Source organism: Bubalus bubalis, chromosome 12, assembly GCF_019923935.1.
Source record: "Bubalus bubalis isolate 160015118507 breed Murrah chromosome 12, NDDB_SH_1, whole genome shotgun sequence".
Classification (NCBI taxonomy): domain Eukaryota; kingdom Metazoa; phylum Chordata; class Mammalia; order Artiodactyla; family Bovidae; genus Bubalus; species Bubalus bubalis.
The window spans coordinates 25,739,660-25,766,328 of record NC_059168.1 but is presented as its reverse complement, the minus strand read 5'-3'; the positions used below and the strand labels follow the sequence as shown (position 1 = coordinate 25,766,328).

The window sequence follows — 26,669 nt, the reverse complement described above, 5'->3', positions numbered from 1 at the left end:
GTGAACATGTATAAAATAATTGAGTATCAACTGCTAATCATTAGCATGACTTTTAAAGCTGAGGTGGGTACTACATGTGCAAACTAAAATCAATTCATCTACTAAAATACCATGAATAAAACTGCTTTAGAGGCAAAATTAGGACATTATAACTTTTCAAGTGAGTCTAAAAAAAATTTGTCCAGAGAATGTGGTAATTAGTGAGATACAAGGGAAGAATGATACAGGTATTGTGGGGCTGCTTTCCAGTTCTACTCAAAACTCATATGGTTTTAGGTCAGTTAGGGATGATGGATTTGAATGTGAAACCTTAAGATGCTCAGAAATACTCTTGCCCTTTAATAATAAATGTATAAAAGGGATCACTGTATAATATAAACAGATAATCTTATCAACAATGGCAGTTAGTCACTAACTCCTAGATAAATATTAATTCAGAGATGACTTCCAACTAATCTCTATAGCCAAGCTGCAAAACACAGTGAGGGTTACATGAGATCATTTTAGTGTTCCTGCAACTTGCCTCTCACTTTGCTACAGCTACAACATCCTCTCAATATTCGTGACATGTTTTTCAGAAGTCTTCTGTACTTAAAATGTTTTGCTTACTTATTCTAGGGCCCCAGAAGGTGAAAGGCGACTGCTGAGAAAAGAAAAGGCCCTGGTCCCTGCTCACAGTGGGTGGTTGTGTTCAGCTTGTCCTAGCAACAGTTACACAGCTCTACAAATCCCACCTGAGAGGCGGTCAGGGCGTTTCATTTACTGTGCTTATTTATATAAGGTTATATTCTTCACAATGACTCACTTTATCAAACTAAAAGGAGATCCGGGAAAATCTCAATATTGGATCATGATAAAAATTTACCAACTCTTACATTCTTATATCAGGCTGTGTATCACAAAAAGTGCTATCTGGGCACATATATGGAAAGCAGTCTCCACTTTTAATCACTTTCCTGAGAGTTCCTGGGTTTTGTCAAGTGTGTGCTTTCAGATTAGGCAGTCCTTAATCTTTCTGATATGAGAAAAGTATGTGTGCTGCTGTGCTTAGTTGCTCAGTCGTGTCCATCTCTTTGCAATCCCGTGGACTGTACCTGCCAGGTTCCTCTGTCCATGGGGATTCTTCAGGCAAGAATACTGGAGTGAGTTGCCAGGCCCTCCTCCAGGGGATCTTCCCAACCCAGGGATCGAACCTAGGTCTGCCACATTGCAGGCAGATTCTTTACCGTCTGAGCCACCAAGAAAAGTATGGATATATCTAAATGTCCTAATAAAAAACAAAACCTTCTAATAATCCCACAAATAAAAGAATATTATGGAAGTGTCTTCCCAACAGCGAGGTAAGAATCACTACCCATCTTCCACATAAAGTATACTGGAAAGTCCAAAAAGCATATGTGAACACTAAGTCATCTCTGGGTGGTAGAATGTTATGTGATCTTTAGTTCCTTCTTTATGCATATCGGAATTTATATATATATAAATAGTGAAGATATACTATTTAAATAATTTTGAAAGGAAAAAGCTAAGTAAATAAGTTGAGAAAAATTTATGGAATTCTAAGTATATTTCTGTGATAAAACTCACGATGAAATAAATGTTTAGGATAATACCTGATCCTTCTGAATTCTCATCTCATCAACTTCACTTTCAGCATATTGAGGGTCTTGTGCAGGGTCCTTGACATCTTTTAGTGTGTTGATACTCTGAAATCACAATTTGTTAAGTCATTTCATGCTCATAACCAAAAACCTTCAATGACCATCATCTACCTCACAAGCCAAGTTCCTGTTTCTTGGGCAGCCAGTGAAGGCTGATCTTTTGAGCCTTCATCACCACTGAAGGCCAATTCAAATTCCCCAGGTTCTCTCTCCCTCTTGGATACTGTTTCTCCCTTCTCTAACAACCAGAAAGAGCTCTGTTTGGAAGCAGAGTGAGAAAAATGTCTTACCCATTGTTTCAGCCCCAAGGGGTCAGACATACAGTAGATTTTAAGCAAGTGTTTAACTGATTTGAGTAAGTAGAAAACAAAGTTACTATAATAGGCCTGTTTGAACATTTCCCAATAACTGATGAATAACAGCAAAAGCGAAAAGGCGCAAGTCGCTCAGTCATGTCTGACTCTTTGCAACCCCATGGACTATTCGGTTCATAGAATTCTCCAGGCTAGAATACTGGAGTGGATAGCCCTTCCGTTCTCCAGGGGATCTTCCCAGCCCAGGGATCAAACCCAGGTCTCCCGCATTGCAGGCGGATTCTTTACCAGCTGAGTCACAAGGGGAAGCCCAACTGTTGAATAGTGCTGAAAATTCTTGCTTTAAAAGAATGAGAAATAGATACCTTTGGTGGAAAGAGCTTTTCATACACTTTTTTCCACAGTTCCATTGGTGAACGGGCACGAAGCTTTCCAATGTCATTATCAGGAAGAGGAGGGGGTCCTGGAATTGGAAGTTTTAATTCAAATGACTGCATTGACTAAAACATTATAAACTATTACTATCAATAAAACAGATGATACTTAAATCTTAGATCACTCATTTCCTTTTCTTCTATAATCACCATTAAAATTTACCTCAACCCAGTGTAACAAGGCCACTGGGACAGATTCTAGTACCAGAGGGAGAGGAGCCAGAGTAATGAGTAAATTGTAATTCTCTTTCCATGCACTTAAGTAGATGCTCAGGAAAAGTAGAAAATATGACATTCTCGTGTTTGTGAATGTTTAAGGAAACAGATGTTCTTATGTGCTGTTGAATAGAATGCAAATTGTGACAGCTATGCTGGAGGGCAATGTGGCGCTAGTAAATACTAGTAAAATACAACAAATCACATCCTATTAACCAGAAATGCTAGTTTGAGTGTTTATCTTAGAAATACCTGCATACATGCATTAAGGATTTCACAGAGCCGCATTATTTGTATTAGTGAAAAAATGGCCTCAGCTGAAATGTCCATCAATAGAGGCACAGTGAACTAAATTCCTATGCAGAGCCATGCTCTGCAACACTATCCAGCAGTCAAAGTTCCCAACAGACCCATGTGCCGCATTAATATGGAGAAAGCACTAAGGTGTGTTGAGTAAAAAAGGAAAACTTCAAAATGACACCGAATAATACAACTGTATTAAAACAAGTAGTCTTTTTTCTATACCACATTCACATGTATAGAAAAATGGAATATTAAACTTGATCATATATGTACTATTACAAGATTTAAAAGGAGAATGTCTTTATGCGTTGCCTGTATAACTTAAAAATTAATGTGAAAAATTTGAAAATACGCTGCCACTTCTTGGACATTTTCAATGCATAGTCTGAGATTTCTCATTCTTTCTATGCTAGCATCTACATTGTTCACTGTTTCACTCTATCTTTCAGGGCCTCCTTACGACTTTGGTGGGTAAGATAGTGATCAAATCCACCACCCTTATCCAGATTTCCCAAATTTCTTCCTTGTCCTCACTTGTGTGCGTGTGTATTAAGTTGTACACAAGTTTATCACCTTTGTAGGTTCATGTATCCACTACCACAGTCAAGACACTGAACAGTTTCATTCCCAGGAAGATCCCTCGTGTTGCTCTTTTATAACCAAACCCACCTCCTTCTCAATCCCTCTCCCTCCCTCCCTCCCCACCTACAGTTCTGTCCCTAACCTCTGACAACCATTAATCTTTCCTACATTTCTAAAATTTCTTCATTCCAGAATTTTATATAAATAGAACTGTAACATTTTCTGATTGGCTTTTAAAATTCAGTATAATTCTCTGGAGAGTAAACCAAGTTGCTGTATATATCAATAGTTTGTTCCTTTTCATTGCTGAGTAGTAAGTATTCCATGGTATGGATCTACCACAGTTTATCCATTTACCTGTTGAATGATGTCTGGGTTGTTTCCACTTTTGGGCTATTACAAATAAACATATCATGAACATCTATGTACAGATTTTTATGTGAACATACATTTTCATTTCTCTGAAGTAAATGTCAAATAGTGCAATTTCTAGGTCATATGGTAGCTATACGATTAGTTCTATAAGAAACCATCAAACTGTTTTCAAGAGTGGTTGACCAGCTGCTATGGAGGTTCCTTAAAAAACGAAAAAAAAGCTGTCATATGACCCTGCAGTCCCGCTCCTGGGCATTTATCTGGAGAAAAACATGGTCTGAAAGGATACATGCACCCCAGTGTTCACTGCAGCACTGCTTATAAAAGCCCAGACATGGAAGCAACCTAATGTCCATCAACAGAGGGGTGGATAAAGATGTGGTGTATATATATTTACAATGGAATATTACTCAGCCATTAAAAAGAATGAAATAATGCCATTTGCAGCAACATGGATGGACCTAGACAGTATCGTCATACTGAGTAAAGTAAGTCAGGGAAGGAGAAATATTGTATGATATCCCTTATATGTGGAATCTAAAAATAAATAATGCAAATGAACTTACAAAACAGAAAGAGACTCACAGACTTAGAGAATGAACTTATGATTGCTTAGGGAAGGGGAGAGTTAGGGAGTTTGGGAAGGTCGTGTACACACTGCTATATCTAAAATGGATAACCAAAAGGACCTATTGTCTAGTACACGGAACTCTGCTCAATGTCATGTGGCAGCCTGGATGGGAGTGGGGTTTGGGGGAGAATGGACACACGTATGGCTGAGTCCCTTTGCTGTTCACCTGGAACTGTCACAAGATTGTTAATCAGCTATGCTCCAATACAAAATGCATGTTAATGTATGTTAAGTCACTTCAGTCATGTCCAACTCGTTGTGACCCCATGGACTGTAGCCCACCAGGCTCCTCTGTCCATGTGATTTTCCAAGAAAGAATACTGGAGGGGGTTGTCATGCCCTCCTCCAGAGTACAAAATAAAAAATTCAAAAGAAAAAGAGTGTCTATTTTACATTCCTGCCAGCAATGTATGAGTGATCCAATTTCTCCACATCCTCTCACCAGCACTTGGTGTTACCTTTTAACTATTCTGGTAAGTGTGTGGTAATATCTCAATGTAGTTTCAATTTGCATTTCCTTCATGTAATAAAATTTATTAAATATCTTTTCATGTGCTTATTTGCCATTATCGTATATCCATAATGAAAATATCTGGCCATATCTTTTACATATTTTCGAATTGGATTTTTTTTTTTTTACTGTTATATATTCAAGATACTAGTCCTTTGTAAAGCATGTAGTTCGAAATTTCTCCCAGATTGTAGCATATCCTTTTATTCTTTTCACATGGGCTTTTAAGAGCAAAAGTTTTTAACTTTGATGAGGTCCAAGCTCCATGATTTTTTAAATTCAGTATTTTTCGACCTTTTTCTGACCTCTGACTACTTACAGGGGCAAAAGATTTCCATCAGCATTTCTATCATTACACACAGTGATTCTCACTGCTAATGAAATTAAGTTGGCAGTTATAATTATAAAAATCAGTCTTTATAATCACTCATTAACACCTCTGTTCTTTTCATTCCCCTTCAATCTATAATCCCATGACAAAGATCTCTACATTTGAAGTCAACTTCAGCATGTAAGAGTAATGGGGGGTGGGAAAAAAGAGAACCACTGTCCATTAGTGTTAAAACCAAACTATGCCAACCCAGAGTACAGAGTTGCTAGGCCCCAAAATCTCTACAATGAAATTACTTCTGTGAGAAGACAGGGAGCTTGACCATATAAACTCTCGAAATTTCTTCTGCTTCGTGAGTCTAGGGATAAGTATAGGAAACATCCCAACATCCCATTAGATGAAGTATTTACATAACAAAAAATTAAGGCATACCTAGTTAATGCAACTGTGTTCTTTTGAGTTAGTCCAACGCTTGAATCTCTTATATTTTTCATCATTTTTTATAATATATAGCTTTGAATTTCCTGACTACTCTCTTTCTGATTTTCTTCTAAACCCAAGGAGCTAAAATTTAAAAGTACCTAGAAATCAGTGAGGGAAAGAAAGTACATGCAATTTTTTTTTAGTGGTATAAAGATCAGAAATCAGTCGCTCATATGCCAACACCCCTTTCATCACAAATATGTCAATGTGATGCATTCTGCATCAATACAATGTATACAAATAAATACACAAGACATGACGATCATAATAATGAAACCAGAAACGGTGGTTAGGGTTAGGAGATGTTGGAGATGAAGTGAACAGGCAGTAGGATAAAATCAATAAGCAATTAAAACAAATGGAACAATCTTAATAAGTTCACCAACCTATCTGACTTAAAGAATCCAATCCTGCTGTGATAAACAGAGGTTTATTCTGATCCACACATATTGATTTGCTACACGGATAAGAAGAAAAAAGAATCTAATTTAGTTTAGCAATCAAATATCCTGCCATTCCCTACTGTAAATACAAGAGCCAAGTTTTATATCTAGCCCCTATGAGAGCATTTCTCAAAATGAGTGAATGATTATTAACTTAACCAATTCAAAAAATAAAGTATAGCTCTAATAAAGATATTATAGGAGAAAAAAAGACCCAAATTACCTCAAATCAAAACCAAGAAAGATAGCAAGGTTAAGAAAAATATTTACTAAAATGATCAATTCCATTTCTGATATAAAATAGTGATAATAGGGGGAGAGCTACTAAAATAAGGGGAAAGGAAGTAATAGGATCAAGGAAACAAGCATAACAGTATGATTATTTTATTCTAGTTTCCAACTACTATATAACATTTTAGTTGTAAAATATGCTAAATATTTAAATAATATAAGAAGCAAGAGATAATATGAAATTATCTAAGAACAGTCATCTGAGGCATTTTTCCCAGTTCAGAAACAAGAGACTCGTGAGAACAATAATCAGATGAGAGAATACCAAAATAAAAAGTAAAAAGATATTAAAAAATATTTTAATGGTACCTTTTGTTGATGCCAAATGCCAATTGGTTAATAACTCCACGTATTTTTAGTAATAGAGCTTCTGATTTACTGGTAAACTAAAAAGAAAAAAATCAGGACAATAAATTACACGCTCGGCTTTCAAATCACAGAAAGAGGTAAAATAAACATGGCTTTCAACAAGTGCAGAGAGAATTACTATTTATTTGCACAACAAAATCTCCTGTTTGAGTAAACAAAACAAAACCCGAATAAAGGAAAAGAAAGAAATCTCGATAAATTTGTTTTTACTCACTCTTCAAATTTCATGAGTGCACGATATATTTATTGTATGTACTTGTTTTTATGCACTAATCATTTCAGCTACTCCCACAAATGGACCGTAATCATTACCAAAATGCAATCTGGTTGGTTAAAAAATAGGAGGTATGTATCATAAATAACTTTTCCTTCCAAACGCATACAGTTGTCCTCAAAGCAGTTAATGTGGGAGCTGCAGACTAGTCTAACAATACTGATACTCACTAAAACAACTTTAAAACTTCTCTTCAGATTTGCCTTTAAAGTTTGCAAAGTAGGCTACTGACTATTCTCAGTGGTGGTCTATAACCAAGTGATCAAAACGAGAATATTTTAGAAGAATGAAACTGCATGGGTACTATTAATCATTAAGCTGATAAATCAGATGAAAACCAGGACATATGGCTACCCTACAAAACCTTTTAAGACTAATTTTGAATGTTTGGAAATACCAAGGTCACCCAGCCAAATCAGAATGAGTAAGATGTATGCAAGTAGGAAAAACAATCTTGAACCAAAATGAAATGTAATTATAAGGTAAAAAGATCAGTGTTCAGAATAAGATTCGTTCAAGACCTGGGTTTTATCCCTAGGTTAGGAAGATACCCTGGAGAAGGGAAAGACTATTCACTCCAGTATTCTGGCCTGGAGAATTCCACAGTCCATGGCGGGTCGCAAAGAGTCAGACACAACTGAGTTTCACTTTCACTTTTCAGATTAAGAACAGGCTACCAGGGAAAGGGCCTCCCTGGTGGCTCAGAAGGTAAAGAATCTGCCTGCAATGTAGAAGACCTGGGTTCAATTCCTGGATTGGGAAGATCCTCTGGAGAAGGGAATGGCAACCCACTCCAGTATTTTTGTCAGGAAAATTCCACGGACAAAGAACCTGGCGGGCTACAGTCCACGGGATGGCAAAGAGTCGGACTGTGCGACTAACACTTAACTTCCCAGGGGGAAACTATTCAAGAGAGAATACTCATGTGAATATATAAGATTTGATACATTTTAAAAACTGAAACTATTTTATGCTTCTATTGAGACAATATTCTAGTTTGAAAACTTCAGTTGAATTTTAAAAACACAACTTTTTATCATCAGCATTGTATTCTCTATTATGTTCCCTATATGGTGAGGAAAAAAACCTCATCACAAGTGTATTTCATAGGACTGCAGGGCTGGGAGGACATGAGAAGTTTTTCTAATTCAACCCCATCCCTACCCCTATCTGCTGCATCAGTTGCCTCGAAAATATCCTCCACAAATATATGTAGAGTTCTACTTATGAACTCAATGCCTGGGAATTCATGATCTCCAAAAGCAACTCATTCCATTTTCAGATAATGGCAGTATTAGAAATTTCTTAATTTGAACCAAACCCCATTGATTCATTGTTCTTGACTCTACGGAAGCATACATTTAACCCCTTTCCCATGGATCAGTCCTTCAAATATTTAAAGACTGTTATCACATTCCAAATGCCAGAATATCATTTTATGCTGTTCCTCATATATCATAATTTTAAGTTCCCTACCATCCTGGGGTCTCTCCACTGAATCTGGTCCTACTTACCAGTGTTTTTCTCTTTTTTTATTAACTTGATCAGATTGCTCATATTACTGAATTAGTATTCTTGACTGAATTATAAAAGATAAACCATGTTTAAAAAAAAAACAAACTGCTGCATATCATTGAACCTTGGAAAGCAGGAAGTACCAAAGTCTGGACTCTAGGGTCAGAGTGGAAGTGAAACTGAAAGGTGGGGCCTTGTTAGCTCTGGCCGCTTTCTTCTTGATTTGGGAAGCTAGAAAAGCTGTACGGTTTCCATGGTGGTCCAGAGTGCTTTTCTAAAGCCAACCTCTGATTTATTGACAGCTGAGGTGAAAGATTCTCAGATCCTTTCCCGTCCCTGGACTTCTAGGGTCTTGAGAGCCATGATTAATTGCAGGTCTGCTGTGGCCTGGGTTGATCTGACTTCATCTGTTATTACATTCTTACTGATAAGACCAGACTGGGCACTGATGGATCATCAAAATGTAATCTGTTTCTAAACAAAGAGAGGGATTTTCCTCAGCTAACTAAACAGAAGTAAATGTGGAGCTTTATCTAGAAGCGAAAGTAAGAAACTATAAGATCCATGATCTTTGCTTCTGTACCCTGAATGAGTAAGCTAGTTTGAATTCTCTGTATCTTTTCAAAACAGTAAAGAATATTTCCGTGGTTGCCAAGGCAGAGTAGAGAGGGTGAGGGAAAGTTGGATTGCGAGTTTGGAAATAGCAGATGCAAACTATTATATACAGAAAAGATAAACAAGGTCCTATTGTCTAGCACAGGGAACTATATTCACTATCCTGTAATAAACCATAATGGAAAAAAATATGAAAAATAGTTTTTAGAAAAGAATATTTCCAAAATACTTTGTCAACCTAATATGCAAGTAGGTAGATACAGTACACACATAAAAGGTGATGATTTTTAAGAAAATACATAATAAAGTGTATTTGGAGTATTCTGGAAAGTATAAGAATTTTAAATACAGATCATACTTGTTACTTTCAGTCTTAATATATTAGCCATGAAAGCTGGGGACTAGGCCATGTTGTCTACAGGCTCCTCTGAGCACTTTGCTTTAGAGGGCAAAAGAGAGGATTCAAATGGGAGGAATTTTTAAAGAAATAAACATGCTTTTGTATTTTACTGCATTAGAGGATATCTAGCAACATTTGGTCCTGCTGTGGAAGAGATAATGCTAACAGTTACAAGAACCAGCCTTTATTGAGATTTGTGTCAGGCCCTGTGCTAAGGGTTTCAGGGTTTCAGGTATATTCCTGCTACTAACCCTCACAACAACCCTATGAAGGTAGGACTATTTTTGTCCATTTTACCTTGGAGGAGACTAAGGCTTCAGTGAGGTTAAGTGACTTACCTGAGACCCCTTATCTAGTAAATGGTTGCCCTGAGATTTGAATCCAGGCAGCATGACTCCCAAGTTCATTATTTTTAACCTCTACAACAAATAGCATTTTTAAAGCTTTTTTGAAAAAAAAAAAAAAAAAAAATTGTTAGTCTTTTTTAAGTGAATATAGATTCTAATTCTTAAAGGAAAACTAAAAGATGAATAGATAAATAACCAATTTATCTCTAAGACAGATGGGGATTTATGACTATTAAAAATGTTGAACTTTCACTTCAAGGAAATGGTAGGCTATCTAGCAGTGTGTGTTCCAGAAATACATTATGAACGCTCTGTAACAAGAGGCTTTGAGGGCAATGGTAATGGAAAGGAGAGAATGACATGCATTAGTAAAAGCATCTGCATTCATTATTCTGCACCAAGTCGGTAATCTTTCCAAATTTGTTACTGTCTGTTCAAACCCAAAGGACAGGAAACATACAAACCATTAATGATGCTCCGTAATAATGTGCAACAAATCGAAGTGTCTTGCATATTACCTTCCTCTTCTCAGAGTCAAAATCCTAAAGACGTATGTTATTAAAAAGAAAAAAGTTAAGAGAACTAGTATCTGTAGCAGAAAAGTACAAATTATTAAATACAGAAATAGATTCTTTCTTCTTTATTTTTTGAAATGTACCTTGAGTAGGATTCCATTACTTTCGCATTTGGTTCTGTAGAAGCTGAGCAATAGCTGCAGCCTTCTAGGGCTACACTGTCAGATCTTTCCTTGTTTAAACACTTAGCCCAGTAGAATATAGATACAAGCACACATTTTATCAACTGGAATACCCCAAGGATTCTCTGACAAGCAAAGATAAGAAGAAACCAATTTTCTACTTTCTTCAATTTAAAAGTTGGGACATAAGTCCTGTCCCTTGGTGACTGGACTGGATTCAGTTTCTAAATCTTCTGCCTTATCCCCATCATTCCACTGTATTTACTGTTTTTCACCTATTTTCTCTTTCCCTTTTCCAAAATCTTTAAGATGTGTGACTCCTTGACTTCTCCCCTGCCCCGAGTCATTTTTCTCATTTCATTATTACTTTTGTTTCTCTCCTATAAAGGCTAGACAAGTGTGTACCACAAGCTCAACTAGAAGTGGAAGAGCTCACCTGAAAAATATCGTATTTACTTCCGATTATGACCAGAGGAATTGGAAATGGGTCAAGTAATTCACGATCCTGTTAACAAACATATTTCATTGATTCACTGTAATTGTTTACTACTATGTATTCAGCAATTTCTATGACTTAGGTCATTTTAAATCTGCCCACAGTGTTAACATTGTTGGCTTGACAGAGGTTGCTCCAGTATTTAATCTTTGAAGCTACATTTCTCAAGCATAAAACTAGAAATGACAATTCCCTAAGCTACCATATTTATTCTTCATGTTCTGTTCCTTTATTTTCTTATATGTTGCCTTCCTGTTTTTTTTTTAAGTTATTTGTATTAACTGTTTGTTATAATAACATTTGGAGAAGGCAATGGCACCCCACTCCAGTACTCATGCCTGGAAAATCCCATGGATGAAGGAGCCTGGGGGGCTGCAGTCATGGGGTCGCTAAGAGTCAGACACGACTGAGCGACTTCCCTTTCACTTTTCACTTTCATGCATTGGAGAAGGAAATGGCAACCCACTCCAGTGTTCTTGCCTGGAGAATCCCAGGGACGGGGGAGCCTGGTGGGCTGCTGTCTATGGGGTCGCACAAAGTCGGACACGACTGACGCGCTTTAGCAGCAGCAGCAGCAGCATAACAACATTTATACTGCATATATGGGAACCATAACTACCAGTTTTGTTTGATATTCCTTTTGTAAAACACTCATATAAACTTTGGGCAATATAAAATACCTTTCTTAGTTTTCTAGATGATGACATTCCTGATTGTACATAAAAGACTTGCGTTACCATATTGCAACTTGATAATTTAATTATCAGATGATAAAAAGATACTGATAATGTGACAGACAATTAATGAATGTATAGAATGACAGTAAAGGCTGTTGAAACTCTATTCCTTGCTTAAAACTGTATCCTTTTCTGGTCTTTGCTAGGTGACATTTGTACAACCTGGTTTTGTATCTTCATTTCACAGAGATTATAAAATCAGTATCAAACTACTACTTTGAAACTCTGTTCCTTTTGATTGGTGTAATATGCCATAACAATCATGGTAGATGTCTTACGAGAAGACATATGAAATCTTTTTCCTTGTTTTGCTCTGAGGTTTTATTAAATTGCTGTAATTTTCCAGTGAACAGGTTCATCCACATCAAGTGAATTTCAACTCATGCATAAAAATCTAAAGAAATTGTTTGTGATGTTATCTTTAACTATGTGTGGGGCTAAGAATTTCAAGAATAATCCCAGTAGCAACTCACTGGATGGTCCTTCTGCATATTGCTCCACATCTTCTGTCTCATTTCAGAAGCTGCTTTAGAATTCTTCTTCCCCAGTTTCATTATCACTTTATCTATGTTAAGTTTTGTGGCTTGCAACAGATTTTCCATGGTGGGCCAAAGGTCATTAGGTTTTGAAAGATCCAAAACAAGCACAATAGAAAACGTCCTAAAGAAATAAAAACATCTTTCAAAAAAAAAAAAAAGACTCAAAATACTTACCATTTGAAACCCTACTATACTGAAATGTATTTTCTAAGAGTAACACTATAAGAAAAAAAAATAGCAGTTTTCTAAGAAAAATATGCCCAAATTATAGCCTTATTTATTCCAGTGCTTTTCCCTAGTGATATTTAAGTGTTACAACCAAACTTCTTGTTTGAACTAATAACAACCCAGTTCACATAATGTGCAATTGGATCCAACAGTGCCATGTTTAGATTCAGTTTTGCTGTGTGTTCCAAAGAAGGAAAGCAAAAACAATCATCACAGCAGCAGCAACAATACAACAATGTGGTGAGGCAGAAGAAAACATTTACTGATGGACCCTGCCTGGAGTCTACCTAGCTTATTTCCTCCTAAACCAACAAGACTTCCTGGAAAATGTTACGATGGCATTTCTATGGATTAGAAATCTGAGGCACAGACTCATAGAGCTAGTGAACTGTAGAGCTGGTATTTAGATCCAGAGCCACATGGTTTTCTGCTTGTACCCTGCTACCTCTCTGAAAGGCCTTGCTGCCTCCCTCCAGGCCACCACACACTCCACCACCATGACCATACGCACACATGCTCATGTTCATGTATATCAAACATAACTCTAAACTCAGCAACAACAAACAACCCAATTTAAAAATGGGCAAAGAACTCATATACATATTTCTGTATTTAAAGACATACATATGGCCAATAAACACAGGAAAAGATGTCCTGTATTATCATTGCTGTGCTGCTGCTGCTAAGTCACTTCAGTAGTGTCCGACTCTGTGCGACCCCAGAGACGGCAGCCCACCAGGCTTCCCCATCCCTGGGGTTCTCCAGGCAAGAACACTGGAGTGGGTTGCCATTTCCTTCTCCAATGCATGAAAGTGAAAAGTGAAAGTGGAGTCGCTCAGTCGTTCCCGACTCTTAGCAACCCCATGGACTGCAGCCTACCAGCCTTCTTTGTCCACGGATTTTCCAGGCAAGAGTACTGGAGTGGGGTGCCATTGCCTTCTCCGTGTATTATCATTAGAGATATGCAAATCAAAACCACAATGAGATACCACTTCTTGCCCATTAGGATAGCTACAATAAAAAATTTAAAAAATCCAGAAAATAATAAGTGTTGGAAAGAATAGAGAGAAATTGAAACCCTGGGGCATTGCCAATGGGAATATAAAACACCAGAGTAGACAATGTGGAAAGCAGTACAGTTGTTCCTCAAAAAATTATAGGAGGATCCAGCAATTCCACTTCTGGGTGTTTTGACATCAGGGACTCAAACAGGTATTTGTATACCAATGTCCATAGCAGCGTTATTCACAATTGCAAGAGTGGAAATGACCCAAATGTTCATCAATGGGTTAACAGCTAAACAAAATGTGGTAAATGAATACAATGAAATATTGTTCAGCCTTAAAAAGGAAGGAAATTTTGACATATGTTACAACATGGATGAATCTTGAAGACATTATGCTGAGTGAAATAAACTAGACCCAAAAGGATGATTTTATTTACATGAGGTAGTGAGAGTAGTCAAATCATAGAGACAGAAACTAGAATGGTACTTACCAAGGGTTGGAAGAGGGGGAAGTAGGAAGTTATTGTTTAATGGGTACAGGTTCAATCTGGGACGATGAAACGCTCTGGAGAGGGGTGGTGGTGGTGATGGTACCAAAACAATGTGAATAATACTGAATGTCACTCAACTGCACACTTAAAAATGGCTAAAATGGTGAATCTTATGTTATTTTACAATAAAAAACAAACATAAATCTAAAAGTATTACAGAGAATGGTTGTAATAAGTCTGAACAGCCATAATCATGGGCCAATATATCTTTGATCAACAGAGCAAACATTCTGCTAGCAGAAATAGCAAGGAATTATAATATATGCTGGCCATAAAATAGTCAAGTTATCTGGGCTTTCCTGGTGACTCAGTGCTAAAGAATCCGCCTGTCAAGGCAGGAGATGCAGGTTCAATCCCTGGGCCGGGAAGATCCCCTGGAGAAGGAAATGGCAACCCACTCCAGTATTCTTGCCTGGGAAATCCCATGGAAAGAGGTGCCTGGCGGGCTGCAGTCCATGGGGTCGCAGAAGAGTTGGACAAATTAGTGACTAAACAACAACTATTATTTTGTTTAGTTTGAGCAAATCAGCTATTTTGTGTAAAGCAAAACAATAGCTAAATTCTATACTATAGGTCTAAATCCAGAAAGTAGTCTTTTTAGACATTACCTAAGATTTTCTATAAAGTTATTATGCCATTAAATTGTCTAGCTAACCATATCTTTCATTTGAATAAGCTCAGAAACAGCTTTTCTTAATTATAATGTGTGTGTGTGTGTATATATATAAAGGAAACTAATTTTATTTTCAGAGTTTTAGCATGATTAATGTTAAAAAAAAAAAAAAGACCATGATTTAGCTTTTTTTTTTTTACTGTGGTAAAATATATATAAAGTGTATCATTTTTTCCAAATGAAAATAACTTTGTTTTAACCAAAGGGAAAATGGATTATTCAACTTTTTTCTAAGGTTAAAATTTATGTTTCCACTGCATTGTAAATACTTGTGTTACTTTTGCCTTCATAGCAAATGACAGCTAAAAAATTTTTTTATAAAACACTACCTCTGAAAACAGGGAAGTGGACCACAGGAAATGCTCTCTTACCAATTATCTAAGGTCTATGGAAATGTTCAATGCATCTATAATTATTCTATGAACAGTCATTTTAAAGAAAAACAGTATCTAACAGCATTTGGTAAGGTGGCTGGGCTCTGTCCAACTCAAGGAAATTACATGTCGAATTAATTCCAGTCACAAAACACTCTGAGATTTGCGACTAATGAGGAGTGAAATGTTTTCCATGAATTCGTCAAGCACTCAGCAAGCTGCTTTGGACCCAGGCCTGTGGTGCCCCTGCCCTCTGTTCATCATCACCCTGACCCCTCTTCTCTCCTAAGGCAGGCTCCAGCTGCTCTGGGATTCCATGGAAAGAAGACCAGGAACTCACAAAGCGAGGCAGTGAAGAAACTGTGGAAAGATTTGGCTTCCTGCAGAAACCAGAATTTCTACAAGCCCATAAGGTCTAGAGAAGGAAGTGAGGTAATACAGAAAGGTGATGTGAAAACAGGGCCAGAACTGGGAAGAGCTGCTCCCAGCCTTTTTACTCCTGTCTGCCTCAGGCCAGGCTGGCCGGCAGCTCTTGTTCCTTCAGCTGCTCCCCGCCCCTGTCATCTCCTCTCAGCCACACCACCATGAGTTGCCCTAATTCCCAGGCAGCTTCAATTATTTCTCTGTTAAAGGAGGACAAATGAGAACTACACAGCTGTAAAATCCCATGATTCTAAAAAAATAATGTCAGGGGAAATGGTGGTTTTAAGTGAAAAAGCAAGATCTAAATGTGTATACACAATATCTCATACCTGTACAAAGTATATTGACAACCCTGAAAACACTGAAAGAAATACCTCCGTATGTTGAGAATAGTCCTTTTTTTCATGTGATCACAGATGCTTTTACTTTTCATGTATGTTTCACTATTTTTCCAAGTTTTCCTTATGATCATAAAAGATTTTTGTGATAAGCAAAAGACACTAAATTTTATTTCTTTAAAAGAAAAAAAAAATCACTGGACAAAGAAAGCCAACATTACTAGCTAATTACGGAAAAACAATTATCCTGTTAACAAGAAAAAATTCTCAAGATCTTAATGGTTGAAATTTGACAAATTATTGTCAAGCCCTTTGTATCTGGTCCAGCAGCAATGGTCTGTTTTAAACTCTGACAACAGTAAGATATTTCAGATCTTTTAATTCTGTTTTCTTTGGCTAAGATGGGTTCCCAGGAACATTGTGAGAAATGTCACAATTTTCCACATCTGATTTGGCCAACATGTGGGAATCATTCTCAGGAAAACACCACCAAAGAGCTTGAGGTTTTCCCCCAGGTTCTTTTTCTTTAAGGTCAGCAAACAGACACTTCTTCCTCTTCTAACTCACAAACTTTCATTGCATGAGGCTTTACTGGTGTGTGTGCGTGCTAAGTCGCTTCAGTTGTGTCCAACTCTTTGTGACTCTATGAGCTGTAGCCCTCCAGGCTACCCTGTCCATGGGGATTCTCCAGGCGAGAATACCGGAGTGGGTTGCATGCCCTTCTCCAGGGGATTTTCTTGACCCAGGGATCTAATCCGTGTCTCTTGTGTCTCCTACACTGGCAGGTGGGTTCTTTACCACAAGCACCACCTGGGAAGCCCCTCAGTGATATTAACATTAGTATTAAATTCAAGTGTGTGTTAGTCACTCAGTCATGTCTGACTCTTTGTGACCCCACGGATTGTAGCCTGCCAGGTTCCTCTGTCCATGGAATTCTCCAGGCAAGAAAGAATACTGGAGTGGGTAGCCATTCCCTTCTCCAGGGGATCTTCCTGACCCAGGGACTGAATCCAAGTCTCCTGTATTGCAGGCACCTGAGCCACCAAAGAAGCCAGTTAAATTTAAAGGAAACATAATATCTAGTTGCAGGAAAAACTCAGGGGCTGAATTAGCTCATGCTTGGATGGGTATTAAAAAGAATTGAGTTTTCAAATTTATTTTTTGAAGTATTTTTTTTTGCCAAGTGAATATATTGCCCAAGTGTTATTTGACATATTTTGTTTGTTTGTAGGCTTGCAAAATATATTACTAGTCGGATGCCAACTATCTCATTTCAGCACAGGCCAGAACCTTCAGTTCAGTTCAGTTCAGTCGCTCAGTCATATCCGACTCTTTGTGACCCCACAGACTGCAGCATGCCAGGCATCCCTGTCCATCACCAACTCCCAGAGTTTACTCAAACTCATGTCCATTGAGTAGATGATGCCATCCAACCATCTCATCCTCTGTCGTCCTCTTCTTCTCCCACCTTCAATCTTTCCCAGCATCAGGGTCTTTTCAGATGAGTCAGTTCTTTGCATCAGGTGGCCAAAATATAGGCGTTTCAGCTTCAACATCATTCCTTCCAATGAACAGTCAGAACTGATTGCCTTTAGGGTGGACTGGTTGGATCTCCTTGCAGTCCAAGGGACTCTCAAGAGTCTTCTCCAACACCACAGTTCAAAAGCACCAATTCTTTGGCACTCAGCTTTCTTTATAGTCCAACTCTCACATTCATATATGACTATTGGAAATACCATAGCTTTGACTAGACAGACCTTTGTTGGCAAAGTAATGTCTCTGCTTTTTAATATGCTGTGTAGGTTGGTCATAACTTTCCTTCCAAGGAGCAAGCGTCTTTTAACTTCATGGCTGCAGTCACCATCTGAGTGATTTTGGAGCCCTGAAAAACAGTCTGTCACTGTTTCCACTGTTTCCCTATCTATTTGCCATGAAGTGATGGGACCAGATGCCACGATCTTAGTTTTCTAAGAGTTGAGTTTTAAGCCAACTCTTTCACTCACATCAAGAGGCTCTTCTTCTTCACTTGTGGTGTCATCTGCATATCTGAGGTTATTTCTCCCTATTGATATTTCTCCCAACAATCTTGATTCCAAGCTTGTGCTTCATCCAGTCCAGCGTTTCTCATGATGTACTCTGCATATAAGTTAAATAAGTGGGGTGACAATATACAGCCTTGACGTATTCTTTTCCCGATTTGGAACCAGAACCTTGGTTCTTTTAAAATCTCTGAGAGCACTACAGTTTAGGCACATAGAAAGGAAGTTAAGGTAAACCTTCAGCAACATAAAACTGTCCCCGCAAATTCTGATTCACAAAAAACTCATGTTCATCCTGTGGCCTCCACTGGATACTTACTAACCGCTATTCCTCACTGACCCCACTTACCGTAAGCTGTCACTTGTGATTGGGATGCTGATTAAATCCAGTAAAGATGTTCCTCCACCTAGCTCCCAAAAGTGAGCAATATCTTTTGGCTGAAAAAAACAGGTTTTTTTCATATTAATATTCTTTGATGTTTTTACATTTTAAATAGTTCTTATAGTTCATTAGCACCAGCCAGTAATAATTATGGATACAAGATATTACAGTCCTCAAGACCATTTGTGGCAGTCAAAATTTTCTCCTTTATTGATCCCATCCCTCAAAATACACTAAAACATCTATTCCAAAGAACAAAGATGAAACATTAAGAATATACATGGGTACTAAATGCCCTGATTCTACCCTAATTTAATAGAAGACATTAAACAGCACCCCAACTCTGTAAATATCACAGGTAGCCAACACTCACATTAGAAATTAACAAATTGAACACATTTGGAATTATCTTTGTGAAAACAGTTATAATTTTAGGTAGAAACAAAACAACTGAACGGGAAAACATCCTAATTGAGGGAGAAGACAGAAGCTCACACAATAAATCAGACATAAAGACAAGACCAGAGGAAACGGGGAGAACAGACAGGAGTCCGACCTGCAGATCAGGATCAACTGGGCAGAAGTATAAGCAGCTGGTCTGGGCCTGACATCCCTGGGGACAGTGACAGGCTGGCACTGGCAATACAAGAGGTAGGTGGGGGACACGGACTCTCTGCAACTGCTTCCCTTTTCAGAGAACTCAAACTATAGGGGGACTAAAAGTGCTGGGCAGTAGCCCAGTAGCTTGGAAAAAAGACCATCTGTTCCATGACAACTGTCCTAGATTGCTGGCTAGCTGATGGCATTTCTCCTTCTGGCCAGATACTGAGAGCCTTCAAGATATGATTGTGTGAGGAGCTGATAAAGTTCCTCCATTTAGAACTCTTAGGAGACCTTCAATCTGAGAAAGATGTGAATCTTCTAGAATGAATACAGAAAAGCCCAACTTGATAGCATAAAGTTTAGCAGAAACAAGCAGGTGAAAAACAAACCACATGAGTTTTCATGTACCCAATACCAAGAACTTGGAAGAGGCAAATGGTCATTACGGCAGTTTTAGATAAATATATTTTGCTTTTTGACAGGTTATCATCTCAAGCATTGAAACTGTTTTGCAGTTGGTATTTGAATCTCTAATGTTTGGGGGGAGAAATAAGTTTTCAATGGACAATCTCCCTTGATTCACAACTGGATGAAGAAAAGCTTTTAGAGCTTTTCTCAAAAGTTAAGCTTATGAAAGTTGACTCAGACTCTCCCACAACAAGGACAAGGCTACTTCTAGGCTTATCACCCATGCAAAAATTTATGTGATTCACAAAAACAAAGTTCTCCCACATCTCAATATATTGTTTTTTCTTTTCAATTTCATGGTTTTAATAACCAAGTTGCACTGGTGAAACCAGGAAGCAGCAACAGACAATTTAAACTCTCTATACACTGTCTAATGATCAAACACTTAGACTGGATCAACCTATAAAAATTTGCCTGTGTTATGGGAGTTATGGGAGATATGGGACCTTCTTTATTCTAGATTGTTCTCCATACACCGAACTTTATTTAAGAAATGACCTCTTCCTTATGGGAACACCAAAAGAGAATTTTACTTAGAATTTTTTATTCTCCTAACATACACTATAAGTTCTCCCTCTATCCTGAACAATTTCTAACTATCCTCTATAGATAAACCAACACAAGTGAAAATAGGATTGTGGCCAGTTAGAGCCTGTGGTCTCAAATAGGATTACCAACTTTAAGATGTATTTGTAAAAATGCTAATAATTTGGATTTTAAGCAGTATATTTTCATAAATATCCAACAGGTCAAATGTATATTTTTAGCAGATTTTTTTCAGGAGACAAGATAACTCACAATGTTATTCTCATTTGAAAGAAGAAAATATGCCCAAAGCCTGTACACTGAAGTTACAGAGTAATCCTATTCAAGCATCTTAAGACATAACAAATGAGAAGGCCAAAATATTTTCACAGTTTGGGTGGCTTCCTCTGTGCTGAGTTGCATTTGACTTTAAAAGTATTACATAGCTAGGAAGTGTACTCCCGGATATGTTTATTGATTGTGGAAAAGATGGAAAATGTAAAACAATGTCAGCATCCTTACTTCTCCATACACGTGTAGAGCAACATCACCAAAAAGACACTCACAATGTTATGTCCTTTTGTTCTTCTTCCATACGTATATTCCAAAGCTAAGGTTGGTTTTGGTGGCTCATCCCTGTACAGTGAAGATAAGTATTATTACCATCATTTTCTTAAGCTATCATCTTACCTTATTTTTGCTTCTTAAGAACTTTATTAGCAGAGAACTTACGCTGTGTGTAACACATTGAGATAAAAATGATTAAGAATTTATACAAAAATTAAATAAGCCTTCAAAAAAGCATCTTAACAGACTTTAGTAGCAACTGCAGAGGTGAGTAATGGCACTTGCATTTAGTGGCAGCGCCTAGTGACACCATTCGGGGAGCAGAGAAGGAGCTGGCAGTGTTGGTGGCTGTGTCAGGGCATACGCTCTCTGCATCCAGGCCACGAGGGAAGCAAAGACAATAGGTTTATGCTCAGCCTCAATGTGAGGAGCTGGGAACGTAATGACTTTCAATTTAATGGAGACATCAATAAAAGATTTTTTATTACAGTTCTCAACCAAAATCATAGCTCAAACCTGGGCATCATTTAGCTAACGAGAGCTGCAAACCAACAAGACTTTCCTTACCAAAACTTCCTGAAACATGGTAACTACCGTAACCTGCTGGCATGCTTCCATGGTAAAGAAGGCTAAGAAGTACATAAAACAAATGGCAACATGTACAGTTTGATGACCAATAATGTGCTTCAGAAGCATACCCATGAGCAATTCAAAGATTATAATGTTCAAACGATCATGAACTAGATAAAATTAAAAAGTTTAAATAGCAGACTAGCATAGCCAAAACAAGTAAGTACTATCTATTACATATTGAGTAATTATGCTAATTTCTTCCCTCAAATAAGGAAATCCATTATTAATCCTATACAGTTTTTTTCTGCTTATTGTTGGTTTCATCTTTAAAGGAAGACTGTAAAAGCCATAATATGGATTCATAAGAATTAGAATATTTTGTTTAGGTCACAAAATGGAAATATGTCTTTTATATTCTAACTTGCAAATCCCATGGATGAAAGAGCCTGGTGGGCTGCAGTCCATGGGGTCGCTAAGAGTAGGACACGACTGAGCGACTTCACTTTCACTTTTCACTTTCACCCATTGGAGAGGGAAATGGCAACCCACTCCAGTGTTCTTGCCTGGAGAATCCCAGGGACGGGCGAGCCTGGTGGGCTGCTGTCTATGGGATCGCACAGAGTCGGACATGACTGAAGCGACTTAGCAGCAGCAGCAGCAGCCTTACAATAAGAATAAGCAAAAATGTATTCTAAAGTTTAATATAACACTTACCTGTCAAGACACCTTAGAATAATAGTAGTCTTTCCCTAGAAATTCAAAAAGAAAGAATACTGTGTTAATGTCATCCACATGTAAAATTTTATTATTGTTCATAATTGTGGCCCAAAATAGCTTTTAATCACTTGAATGATAAATTACCTGGAAACTAGAAACTTTCAGAATTGCTCCTAAGTTTGATAAGTGGAAAAAGTTAACTGTCAACTTTCCATCAGAGTGTAACTACACTGCTATTATTATAATTATAAAGTACCACAGATGACAAATACTAGAAAATCAAACCTCATTTTAGTGGTCAACTTGGCAGCTGTCTTAAATTTTCTCTCTACTCGTTAATGCTAATTACTGGTTAAGCTGATGATTAGTGTCTTCTAAAATGTTTTAATTCCAATTTGTTGAAGTGGAAATAAAAAAGGATAACACACAAATATAGGACATGTTGAAGACATATTCCAAGTAAGCAATCCAGATATCGGTTAGAATACTTTTTTTGGTTTGTCTTATTTCTAGAAGATGTACTTTAAATTTCTTTTTAGGAGTCAGGAAATAGAGGTTCTGGTCCCATCTCAGCCACTAATCATGAAACTTAACCTCACATCTGAGCCAGGGACTGATCTAGTGGTTTAAGTCACTGTTTTTTTTTTTAAACAGTGAAGCTTTACCTTTTTAAGACAATCTTTTACAGGAATATAAATAAAAGAGCAGCAGGGAAAGTTTACCAAAGGAGACCTTTAGGATTCAAGAAAGCAGTTTAGAAAAGTCTGGACTACCAAAAACACAGATTATTTCACTATATATGTGTTTGTTTTTTTTTTGACTGTTGATCAAATCTATATATTTTATTAGTTACACCCAATTGTGTTTTTGCTATATAACTTGAGGACATCTGTAAAACCAGTACATTAGATAAATCCTGAAATTCCACTAGCTCTAAGCTATTTAAATATTGCTTATACAAAATATTTGGGGTGGGGGGGAAGTGGACAAAGGCTTATTTACAAAATGGAAGTCAGATGCAGCAAACTTATGATTACCAGAGGATACAGGGGAGAAGGATACATTGGGAGATTGACACTGGCATGTACACACTACTATACATAAAACAGGTAAGAGTAGGAAATGGCAACCCACTCCAGTATTCTTGCCTGGAGAATCCCATGGACAGAGGAGACTGGCGGGCTACAGTCAGTGGGTTTGCAGATAGTTGGACACAACTGAAGCAACTTAGCATATAACTAAAAAACTGTACAGCACAGGGAACTCTACTCAATACTCTGTAATGGTCTATATGACAAAAGAACGAGTGGATATCTATGTATAACTCATTCACTTTGCTATATACCTGAAACTAACACAACATTGTAAATCAACTACACTCCAATAAAAATATAAAAAAGTATTAAAGGAAAGCCAGCACTATATAAACAGCATACACTTAAATAAAGATGAATGTTTAACATACAGAGTAATGTTTTTTATTCACTGATAAGCTAAAGGTCCATTTCAAGATGTTTCTTTCTTTTGTATGCTTAATTAGTTTTATTAGCAAGCAAAGCCCTGTGAAGGATGGCATCATCTAGTCCTCAGACTCAGATTCATCTTCATCTTGACTAATCTGGAAGTAACGAAGCTCATAAGTCTCCTTGTCAGATGCAACCACACGAAGCCAATCACAAAGATTGTTCTTTTTAAGGTATTTCTTGGTAAGGTACTTCAAATACCTTTTAGAGAACTGTTTCTCAGAAACGACTATGATTTTATTCTTGAAGCGTTCAATGTGAACGACATTCCCAAGATTTCCAGTTTTTCCATTCACTTTAACCTTCTCCCGCAGAAACTGTTCAAAATTTCCAGAATCAAAAATTCCATCTTCTACTGGATGAGTAAGATCCAAATTAAACTTCCAGGTTGACTTCTTAGGCTTCTTGTCTTTCTTCAGCACCATCTTGAAGGCTTGCCGCGCGATGAGAGAGCTATTTCACTATATATGTGTTTTTTAAAGCCAGGGAACCTACAATACTTACCCTCAAAAAGATAAATTGTGACTCCAAATTACATCTGGGCTATGATTAAACTGAATGACTTTTTTGGTAGTAAGATTTATAAATAAATCATTGGAAGAGCACTAAAATACATAATTGAAAGATATTTATTGGTAGGTGTTATATCAAAGTGAAAGATCAGAAACAATCTAAATTTTCCAAATAGGGGACTGACTAAATTATGACCATCAATATAATGAATAACATGCAGATCACAAGTATAATGTAGGAATAGACATACTGACCTAAATCAAATCCCTTAACAATTATACAGTGGAAGTGAGAAATAGATTTAAGGGACTAGATCTGATAGAGTGCCTGATGAACTATGGGCGGAAGTTTGTGACATTGTACAGGAGACAGGGATCAAGACCATCCCCAAGAAAAAGAAATGCAAAAAAGCAAAATGGCTGTCTGAGGAGGCCTTACAAATAGCTGTGAAAAGAAGAGAAGCAAAAAGCAAAGGAGGAAAGGAAAGATATACCCATTTGAATGCAGAGTTCCAAAGAATAGCATGGAGAGATAAGAAAGCCTTCCTCAGTGATCAATATAACGAAACAGACGAAAACAATAAAATGGGTAAGACTAGAGCTCTCTTCAAGAAAATTAGAAATACCAAGGGAACATTTCATGCAAAGATGGGCTCAATAAAGGACAGAAATGGTATGGACCTAACAGAAGCAGAAGATATTAAGAAGAGATGGCAAGAATACACAGAAGAACTGTACAAAAAAGATCTTCACGACCCAGATAATCACGATGGTGTGATCACTGACCTAGAGCCAGACATCCTGGAATATGAAGTCAAATGGGCCTTAGGAAGCATCACTATGAACAAAGCTAGTGGAGGTGATGGAATTCCAGTTGAGCTATTCCAAATCCTAAAAGATGATGCTGTGAAAGTGTTGCACTCAATATGCCAGCAAATTTGGAAAACTCAGCAGGGGCCACAGGACTGGAAAAGGTCAGTTTTCATTCCAATCCCAAAGAAAGGCAATGCCAAAGAATGCTCAAACTACTGCACAATTGCACTCATCTCACACACTAGTAAAGTAATGCTCAAAATTCTCCAAGCCAGGCTTCAGCAATACATGAACCGTGAACTTCCTGATGTTCAAGCTGGTTTTAGAAAAGGCAGAGCAACCAGAGATCAAATTGCCAGCATCCGCTGGATCATGGAAAAAGCAAGAGAGTTCCAGAAAAGCATCTATTTCTGCTTTATTGACTATGCCAAAGCCTTTGACTGTGTGGATCACAATAAACTGTGGAAAATTCTGAAAGAGATGGGAATACCAGAGAACCTGACCTGTCTCTTGAGAAATCTGTATGCAGGTCAGGAAGCAACAGTTAGAACTGGACATGGAACAACAGACTGGTTCCAAATAGAAAAAGGAGTATGTCAAGGCTGTATATTGTCACCCTGCTCATTTAACTTATATGCAGAGTACATCATGAGAAACGCTGGGCTGGATGAAGTACAAGCTGGAATCAAGATTGCCAGGAGAAATATCAATAACTTCAGATACGCAGATGACACCACCCTTATGGCAGAAAGTGAAGAAGAACTAAAGAGCCTCTTGATGAAAGTGAAAGAGGAGAGTGAAAAAGTTGGCTTAAAGCTCAACATTCAGAAAACGAAGATCATGGCGTCCGGTTCTATCACTTCATGGGAAATAGATGGGAAAACAGTGGAAACAGTGTCAGACTTTATTTTGGGGGGCTCCAAAATCACTGCAGATGGTGACTGCAGCCATGAAATTAAAAGATGCTTGCTTCTTGGAAGAAAAGTTATGACCAACCTACACAGCATATTAAAAAGCAGAGACATTACTTTGCCAACAAAGGTCTGTCTAGTCAAGGCTATTGTTTTTCCAGTGGTCATATATGGATGTGAGAGTTGGACTATAAGGAAAGCTGAGTGCCGAAGAATTGATGGCTTTGAACTGTGGTGTTGGAGAAGACTCTTGAGAGTCCCTTGGACTGCAAGGAGATCCAACCAGTCCACCCTAAAGGCAATCAGTTCTGACTGTTCATTGGAAGGAATGATGTTGAAGCTGAAACTCCAATACTTTGGCCACCTGATGCAAAGAACTGACTCATCTGAAAAGACCCTGATGCTGGGAAAGATTGAAAGCAGGAGGAGAAGGGGACAACAGAGGATGAGATGGTTGGATGGCATCACCAACTCAGTGGAGATGAGTTTGAGTAAACTCCAGGAGTTGGTGATGGAGAGGGAAGCCTGGCATGCTGTGGTCCATGAGGTCGCGAAGAGTCGGACACAACTGAGCGACTGAACTGAACTGAATTGAACTGAGACACATTGACACGATAAGACATGCATAATAGATTACCATGACCCTATTTTCAGTTAAAAATCATCTCTTCCTTGAGATGCATATACACACACATACAGATAGAGAAACAAACAGAAATCCAGAGAGACATCACATGTTAACTGTGAATGTTTCCAGGTGATAACTTTAAAGGTAATTTATTTTCTAAAGAAAATCAGGATTTTCTAATTATCCTACACTTTACATGTATCACGTGTAGTGTATTTTTAACTTTTTTAAATAATGAGGACTATGACACC

At 37.7% G+C, this 26,669-nt stretch overlaps 2 protein-coding genes across 2 annotated transcripts in view; both read right to left on the bottom strand.

Annotated features, from left to right (window-relative positions):
- DYNC2LI1 (dynein cytoplasmic 2 light intermediate chain 1) overlaps positions 1–26,669 on the bottom strand; it is a 39,424-nt gene that overhangs the window by 3,649 nt on the left and 9,106 nt on the right. The window contains exons 3-12 of the mRNA XM_006056804.3: positions 22,029–22,063; positions 20,741–20,810; positions 18,546–18,634; positions 12,499–12,685; positions 11,229–11,297; positions 10,560–10,637; positions 6,885–6,961; positions 6,228–6,298; positions 2,341–2,438; positions 1,614–1,706 (exon numbers count right to left, since the gene is read on the bottom strand). Of these exons, the coding sequence (XP_006056866.1) occupies positions 1,614–1,706; positions 2,341–2,438; positions 6,228–6,298; positions 6,885–6,961; positions 10,560–10,637; positions 11,229–11,297; positions 12,499–12,685; positions 18,546–18,634; positions 20,741–20,810; positions 22,029–22,063 (867 nt within the window). The remainder of the gene's footprint in view (positions 1–1,613; positions 1,707–2,340; positions 2,439–6,227; positions 6,299–6,884; positions 6,962–10,559; positions 10,638–11,228; positions 11,298–12,498; positions 12,686–18,545; positions 18,635–20,740; positions 20,811–22,028; positions 22,064–26,669) is intronic.
- Positions 23,487–24,007, bottom strand: LOC102409985 (60S ribosomal protein L22-like 1). Its single transcript, XM_025260945.3, has one exon. The coding sequence runs from the start codon at positions 23,977–23,979 to the stop codon at positions 23,611–23,613; it is 369 nt and encodes a 122-aa protein (XP_025116730.1). The 5' UTR covers positions 23,980–24,007; the 3' UTR covers positions 23,487–23,610.

Excerpts from the sequence above, each read along its gene's own strand:
- LOC102409985 (XM_025260945.3), bottom strand. The coding sequence starts at position 23,979 with ATGGTGCTGAAGAAAGACAAGAAGCCTAAGAAGTCAACCTGGAAGTTT.